The sequence below is a fragment of the Porites lutea genome, chromosome 6, assembly GCF_958299795.1.
Source record: "Porites lutea chromosome 6, jaPorLute2.1, whole genome shotgun sequence".
In the NCBI taxonomy this organism is placed as follows: Eukaryota; Metazoa; Cnidaria; class Anthozoa; order Scleractinia; family Poritidae; genus Porites; species Porites lutea.
Genome location: NC_133206.1, coordinates 35,217,033 through 35,225,323, shown reverse-complemented (window position 1 = coordinate 35,225,323; position 8,291 = coordinate 35,217,033). Strand labels below are relative to the sequence as shown.

General features: G+C 37.8%; 1 protein-coding gene across 3 annotated transcripts; it reads right to left on the bottom strand.

Annotated features, from left to right (window-relative positions):
* Positions 1–360: 360 nt before the first annotated feature.
* LOC140940713 (uncharacterized) lies at positions 361–7,435 on the bottom strand. Of its 3 annotated transcripts, none has more exons than XM_073389677.1 (8): positions 6,863–7,434; positions 6,444–6,589; positions 5,658–5,714; positions 3,701–3,814; positions 2,971–3,084; positions 2,216–2,578; positions 1,456–1,547; positions 361–820 (listed from the first exon to the last, which is right to left on the bottom strand). In XM_073389677.1, exons 2-8 carry the CDS (start codon positions 6,526–6,528, stop codon positions 725–727), a joined length of 921 nt encoding a protein of 306 aa, XP_073245778.1. In that variant the 5' UTR covers positions 6,529–6,589; positions 6,863–7,434; the 3' UTR covers positions 361–724. The 3 variants fall into 3 exon arrangements, with proteins under 3 accessions (XP_073245778.1, XP_073245779.1, XP_073245781.1); XM_073389678.1 differs by having other exon boundaries at positions 364–820; positions 6,456–6,589; positions 6,863–7,432; XM_073389680.1 differs by lacking the exons at positions 361–820; positions 1,456–1,547 and adding an exon at positions 1,572–2,120 and having other exon boundaries at positions 6,863–7,435.
* Between the last annotated feature and the right edge of the window lie 856 nt (positions 7,436–8,291).

Genomic DNA, 8,291 nt, shown 5'->3' with positions numbered 1-8,291 from the left:
ACTGATTACATTTCTTTAAGGCTCACCCTAATCTAAAATGACCGTCTGCCTTTGTTTAAGGAGGTTCATTGTACATTGTAAAATTATCTGCTAGCTCTTTGAAGTGCCGAGTTTTCGCATATAGAAATTGTGCAATTGAAGTTTCTCTCTAATTGACCACGTACCCCTCACCTTAGTCAACATTAAAACTTGCTTCTCAGTTATTGAAAAATTGTAACTTAAGGGAGGGGTAGGTGGTCAGTTACCCAGAAACTTCAATTGATTTCATTACTTGGCGATCCAAAGCATCTGGGGTGAAAGGGTTAATGAAATGTGTGGGGCCTTAAAAAAGATTACTACACATTGCAGCCAGTTTCTGAAGGGGGTTCGTTAACTTGTTTTTGAAAGAAACAACAATTACCAGATAAGAACTTTATTATCAAACTCCATGTAAGTTTACCAACTTTACTTAGATGTTCCATTTTGAATTTTGTCTTTTAAAAGAATATCGTTTTCATGGTTTCGTGTTTTTTACAATTTTAGATCACTTTTTTGAGTAGTAGTCACTTCAATGGTCCTTTTCACCACTCGTAATTCTCTATAGTAACACGGTACAAATTTTACGTTGCCTTTAATAGAAAATGATAAAGATTAACGTGAAAAAAATCCAAGTGATCGGTAAAAGCAAGTAACATGCTTTGATTAATTAATATATATATATCTATATCTTGCAGCTCGATGGCAATTACACTTCACGTTTTTTAATGCTTGCATTTTTTTCCCAGTCACTATGACCAGGTACTGTCTCCTCGTGGGTGTAAACTTTTCTTCTGTATAACACCTGCAAGAGGAAAATTGGGTAAAATTGAAAATTATGCAGCTGGATCTAAACATCACTGGACTCATTAACTTTTTTACGACAGTGAATCCTGTTTATGTGATTTCTGACTTTCGTTTGGGAATGAGTTTCGTTGCTTGATGAAGTTCGTATTGCATTCACATGATAAAATCGAGCGGCTACCGTAAAGCGTTCTTGCCCGCGTTGTTTTCGCGTCAGATCAGATACTCATGCGCCACTCGCCCCAGATTACACGATTTTTGATTTTCAATCCGAAGCGAACCTTTTGAAAGCAGGAATGAACCTATTCCGAAATGACTTGTACGAGAACGAAATGTTGTTTCGGTATCATGTAACAAACAGATAAATACATGGAGATGGAATGAGCTCGTTCCGAATTAAAGTCATTCCGGTATCATGTGGATAGCCGCTAAGAATGGGAGAAGGGAATCTGGTCTCACAGCATTTGGACAAGAAGGGGCTCGCAGGTGTTACACGCCTCAAGGTGGGGGTATCACTTCTTCTGCACATGCACACCATAATTTCCCCCTGGCAACTGGTATAAAACCTTGAGAGTGTAATGCCAAAAGGTGGTTAATAACGAAATATTGCTCAGTAATACTTTTATGTATACTCACAAGGAAAATAACAAGAATCACAAGAATGATAAAGAGAACCACTCCAGTAATAATCAAAATGATTTCCCACGTCGCCAGCTGTGAAGATGAATCTGCTGAAAAAAAAAAAAACTCCTTCGATACAACAGTTATCAGTCTGGCCTAAGATTACAGCGGTCTGTCATCGTTCCGCGTCACGAGCAGGTCGTTTCCCGGGAGAGATGACCACAGTTCTCCTATAGCAACCATGTCATAACGATACTTTGTCGCAATCATCGATGAATATATTTTGCAATTTATAATTTTTTCCCTGTCTTCCTCTCTTCACATCCACTTATGGTATTTCTTATTTACTTCGGCTTTTCATGACCCGACAAACGCAATCAAATGTAAATACTGACGCTGCCCGTGTTTTAATGATTCAGTATGAGCGAAAGTTCTTAAACGTATAATTAAGTAAAAAAATCATACAACGTACGATAAAGCTAAATTAAAGATTTTTAGGATATTTTTATCACAGGAGGCCAAGGCCATACAGACAAGCCGGCAAATTTTAAAAAAGAATGCATTAATGCTGTCTTTTGGCCCTGTTCCAGCTAAAACGACTCCCCTTGTATCTGTGTTGGGTCCAACTGTTTGTTGAGGAATTAATTACCCCTTTTAAAATTCACTTGCACCAGTCTCAACTAAAATGATAGTGCAAGTGATTTAGTATCAGCAAGTGACAGGTGTTTATTAAGTGTCGAGTACAGCTCAACAGTGAAGGAGAGTCAGAACAAACCTGTCGGGGTTTCTGAGGGCGTATTCATATTTCCTACAGATATAACTGTAATCTCCTCGACAATTAGAAACTGCAGGTCTCTAGAGTTGTTGGCAGTTGTGAGTGCCTGAATAATATTGCTGCTTGAAACATTCGATGTTGCCTCAAATGTTACGTCAAAGTTTGTCACTAAACTTCCTGAGGAAAATCCAAGGAAACTGATTGCAAGAAAGTCAGGGAACATCTTCATAAAGAAAGGCTGGAAAATATTGGTGAGCTCTAAGATGAGAGCACGCGTGTTAGGTTTGGTTAAATCGGCAAGGTCGGAGATATACTGTCTGTTTCTCAGCTTGGTTGTTACTGAAAACGTGATTGGTGGCTTCTCTGAAAATATGAACAGAACAAGACAATTAGCTTGCTCCAATATAAATGCCTGGGCGATGAACTTCAGAAAACAGAGAACACATTACTGACAAGCTGAAGGTACTGCATTAAACTTATTTGGTACTTTTTTGGCCCTGATGTGAGGAACTGTATGACGCGAAACTGAACAAATTATTTTTTACTTCTTATTTTGAATAAAGAATCAAAGGAAAGGAGACCTCCTATATTGAAAATGTCACCGAGAATCAAGGCAATTTAGGTAAGGCAATTCGTTGTCATTAAGTAATCACTTTGTAAAGACTTACTTAATTTCGAGTTGATATATGAAGGTAGCGTGAGTAAGATTCATATTAAATGACATTAGCCGGAATTGTTGCTTTAACTGGACTTACTTGATTCACATCTTGTTCCTTCGTAGGCTGAGACGCAGTTGCATGTAAAGGAAATTCCTTGTTTGATACAAGTCCCATTATTTTTACAAGGATTAGGTGAACACGTATCAGCACCTGTACAGAAAAAGGTTAGCTTGTTAAGGCTTAATAGCTAACAACGTCAAATTTATCTAGTACTTATTGTTAGAGCTTTAAGGACAGTTCGTTTATAGTTGAAACTCGGGAGAGTGCTTTTCGAGGTGGAAATGGGGGGTGAGCAGGGATCGTTTCTACAATTAATTAGTGGTGTGGGGTACAGACACCACTCTGCAAAAATAAAATGATGCAGGCTGTTTTTAACTGAAACATAGTACCAGTCTTGTGTCTCAGTACTTGTATGAACATCTCGTCTTTACAAGCTTTGCATGTGTAACAAAATACATACTTTATATTCTCTTTAGGGACTCCGCAATAATAGGGCCTAAAAACCTAGAACCCTGCGTAATCGGTGTGGCAATCTTATACATGCCCTCGGACTGAGTAGCCTGTGTCACAGGGGTCGAATGGAGTAGGGGAGAAAGGAGAAAAGGGAGGGGGTAATACATATAGGCATTGTTTGTGGATGGCCCAAGTAAGATTGTATCACTATTATGTATGTCTAGGAATAGGTTAATGTTATGAAAATAGTTTAAGATTAAAAGGTTTTCTAAGATAACCTAATGAGACTATTGGATGAGGTGACTCGCCTTACCCACTTCGCAGTTGATTCCGAAAAAGCCACTGTTACAGAAACAAATGTAGCCATCTACACGGTCACTACAGTTTCCATTGCCTGAACAACTAACACCAATACAGTCGTTAATGTCTGTAAAACAATAGAGCAGATTGAAATATGTCGAATGATGTACAAGCATCCTTGACGTAACTACTAATCTGATACTGAAATATGACAATCAACTATTCTCCTCTCATACCCCCCCCCCCCCCTCCCCCCATGCATTCATGATCTCATGATCTTAGTTTGGGTTGTGTTATGCCACCATCAGTGGTGGTAATTTACGTTTTCCTTTAAGTTCGCCCATTCCTCTTGGCCCTTCGAGCCAACTACAATTCGTCACATGTCCAGACAATAGGAGTATCGTCACTCCTTTCAATGAGGCGTGGTCAGTCGGTGGCCAACCAAACTGCCACATGGCATTTGAAAGCAGTTTTTGGAAAGGTCAATAATTAATTAACAAACGAGGGTCTCAATGTAATCGTCAGCCGTCGAAAAGATAATTTTTTTACCGTCAACCTCTAAAAATGCACATTAATATTAACCGCCCAAAAATTTCAAGGTATCTCAAATCTCACTACTTCAGCTGATCTTCACGGACATCTGGCTCCTAAAGAGCCTTTTAGCTGGAAAAACCAGTTTCCATGTTCTCAAAGACACTCTCTTAAGACATTACAAGCCCTTACAACTTGCTTACATCTGAAAGTGTTTTTAAATTTTAAAAGTGAAAGACCAAGTCAACCTCCAAAACACAATAGTTAAAGGAACAGTATCCCGTTACTGCGCATGCACCAAACTTTGATTTTTGGAGAGGATGTCGCGAAATCAAAAGATGCGAGGAGAGTAAGAGAATCTTGAAAAATCCGTTTGCATCGCGCTTGGCCGGGTTCAATACGACACTAAAACTTCTCAGGATTATAGATCAATGATATATTGTTCCTGTTAAGTTTCGATTTGGGCAAAATCTGGATTTTTTGGCGTTACTTTTATTACCGTTGGCCGGAGGACCAAAAGATTGGAAGCACTTTGAAACCGATTGAAGGCTTATTTCTTCTGCTAGCTTCCATACAAGCTCAGATAATTGTGAAAGGAATACGCAGAAATGAAACAGCAACAATAAAGACTGTAAGGAAGAAACCGTTGAGACATTGATGTGACTGAGGAGATCTTGTGGAGGGAAGCTTCGTGAAGCAGAATGTTTTGCAACGACGCGTTAGTAAACTTTTAAATGAATCTCCCTACGGCGGACAAAATCAAACAAACAGGCGCTACATGTTTTGAAAAACTAGTGACATGAAATCATAATATCATTTTTGACTAACCTTTGTGATGATTCATAGCGTTGAGATTGCATTTTTATTTATGTCTTTCAAACGTTTGAGGCTAGAACGCGAGCAAATCAGGCAGATATTACTGGACTTGGAGCGATTGACCTCTGACACGAGTTTCAAATTAGAAAATATGTTTTTAAAGCGAGCGGAACGAGATTTTCGGGTTGCGAGGCGGCCCAGCTAGCGATAAAATCGCGATGAGTCTTCGAACCGCGAGCCAAATTTTTATATAAGACGAAAGACTTCTTCGAAAGTCTAAAATATTACTTGAGAATATAAACAACAAATCTCTGTCGGCGGTGCGGTCCGGAAGGAAATCTTGTCGAGTCAATTTGACAGTTCTATTGTCTTTTGAAGAAAAAACAGATGACGCTCGCGCGTGCGCATAATCGGGACACTGTCCCTTTAATATTAATTAATACAGAAATTAACGCTTACTTAAACTCTTGGATTCAATTTCTACTTAATAACAGTCAACCGTCAAAAGGTCTAAAATTTAATCGTCAAACGTCACAATTGGCAAAAAAATAACCGTCAATTGTCAAAGCCCCGTTAAGAGCGTCAGAAACCCCTGGAAATAAGAAAATCTATGAAATACGTACCGGTAGAGCAATTACTTCCGGTAAATCCTGCTGGGCACGATTGGTTTGCCTCTGAAACTATAAACAGCACTGATGTGATTGAAAAACCTCGTACCAGTGAGTGACGCTGTCTCTGACAGCAACACTCAAATGAAGAGTCACTTTATGTAATTCCATCAAAGATGGACAGTTCGAAATTCTTTTCGGTTGCCATCAACGGTAACTAGCTACGTTATTTGGAGAGTGGCCTTTACCACTGTCTGTAAGTTTATTTATTTTGCTCATAAGCAAAAAAGAACAATAAAATTTCATTGGTGATTATGTATTTGGCAATAGAGCGTTTTCAGTCACGTGGCCAACATGTAGGCAAATTTGTTGGAGCAAAAGAAAGTGTTGACATAAGCAAAAGGTAAAAGGTTCGACTTCTACAGAATTGGTTTGGAGTACCAACATGGCCGGCGTTTTATTGTCAGGGACACCAATATGGCCGCCGTGACGTCATATGAAAGCGCTTTATAAGCGCAAAAAGGACTGTCCGTAGTCCGTGTCTGTGTATGTAAATATAGTTAAGAAACTCAGCATGGTAAGTGAATAAAGTCGTAACGTAGTTAAGAACCAAGACTACTGAAAACTAAATTAAGTGAATTGACAGCAAAACTACGGTTAACACTGAATTAAAAACAAAAACCGGAGAAAGAGATATGCAAACAAAATAATGGCACATAAACAAATAAACAAATGCAAACTAAAAGAAATAAACAAATAAGTAACTAACTAGGACTTAAGGGGTAGAGTTGTCATGTGTACCAATTATCGTACCTCTGAACATGACTTGAAGACAGAATGCCGTAACCAAATACTTTGTCGCAAACCGTTTGTTGAAATCTACCATGTTTCCAGAATGTCATTCACAAGACTCATTCAAGACTCTTTGAAGAAATCTCGCTTGTCAGCTTAAAAGATAAAAATCTAACTGTACTTAATCAGACATAAACAGCACTTGATGAAAATTTTAAGTAAAGAATTTCTCAGCGGTACGTTTTAAAGTAGTTTGTTTGTCTATGGTAAGTGGAAGCGTGCTCAATCAAATTATATCAGCATATGAATAACTAGAATTTCTATTACTGTGCGTCTTTTCCGGGGAAATACGTATCGTTTATCTATTTCTTATATCTATTATAGATATGTTCTTTAGGTGAAGAGACTGGTAGATCAGACACAAATACCTGACAGAGTTACAAATCACTCGAATCAGTTTCGGATGGAATGTGCAAGATCGGTACCATTTCCTGTTTGGGCCTGTAGCTCCAGTGTTCCTTTTTCTCTAGAGAGACGTCGCTCACTTTCATTCAATATTTGCAACGAAGAATTTCAATTATTTTAGTAGGCGAGCTTCTTGAACGTCTCCTAAGTAGCTAACGTTCCACTTGATAAATGAAGTGTGAAAATATTATTTAAAAGTAAGTTAAAAGAGTTAATACTGTCAAAACTGTAGAGTCTATGGGCAAATTTTAGCCACAAAAATGCCATGAGATTGGGGAAAAAAGTACGGTGAGTACTGACTTCTCATGCATGCATGGCCAATCACGATAAAAAAGAAGAACATTCGAGCAACGTGTGTATTGCACTTAGTAAAAAACAGCCGGATTACAAAGGACATGACGCTTTGGGTCAACAATTTTATCCTTATGTGAAGTAAAATTGCCTCTTTTGTCAGGTTTAAAGGAAAGATAGGCCTGTATTCCAGGTAATAAGAAATAAGTTGATGAAATTACTCAGTGATGTGCCTTGTCGTTTCATTCTAAATAGTCCATTTCCGGTGGTTGTTTATTTTTTCACCGATCCGTATCTAGGGAGAAATTAATTAATGTCTGTTATTTTGGTAAAGATTCTCATCAAAATGTTAATATAATCTTTAATACAGAAAGCCACACAAGAGCAGATTAATTCAAAAACACAAAAGAATTTGATTTGTCAGAGACAATATGTCAACTAAAACCAAACGATTGCCTATAGTCAACTCTTCAAAATCAGATCAAAACAGTGATCGACCAGCTTAAACTCTTATTTAGTAAAGCTCAATGGCCTGGAATATAAGGGCACTGAAGACAACCCTCCAGAACCGAATGCTCTAAGGCCAGGGCTGTTTACATTTGATATTCTTCAACTAGGTATAAATTATTTAAATTTCATTAAAACTGACTATGAGATCTCACGCAAAAAACTTCATCAGTTCCATATTTATCAATCTGGGACTGTCAAATGACCCACTGCTTTACTCCTGTTCGTAGACATGTTAGGGTTACTATCTGATTCAATAACAGATATTTAGAGCAAAGATATTTTGATTATGTGCAAACAGCATATCATTATATTCTAGTTTATTCTTTAGCTCAGTGATCTGCTTAGAGATCTGAATTGTCTCAAAACAAAGCCTTTACTTAACAAAGCCTTTCTTATGGTTCGGCGTTCAAAGGGATATTAATCATGTAAAGCGTGAACTTGGCGGGTTTTAAATGATAAATATAAAGATTTAAATATTCATAATTTAGCAGCAAACGACTTTTTTCAACATGTCTTGAGTTATATCTTCCTTCATTGCGGTAATTTTCATCAGTTGCATTAGGAAAAACAAGATAATTAGTTAAGTGAATT

What these genes read in the sequence shown, in the direction of transcription:
- LOC140940713 (XM_073389677.1), bottom strand. Translation starts at nt 6,528, where the DNA reads ATGGTAGATTTCAACAAACGGTTTGCGACAAAGTATTTGGTTACGGCA. An exon ending in GTTCAGAGGTACGATAATTG is followed by an intron (nt 5,715 to 6,443) that starts GTACACATGACA and finishes TGCTGTTTATAG; the next exon opens with TTTCAGAGGCAAACCAATCG. An exon ending in AGGAACAAGATGTGAATCAA is followed by an intron (nt 2,579 to 2,970) that starts GTAAGTCCAGTT and finishes TCATATTTTCAG; the next exon opens with AGAAGCCACCAATCACGTTT.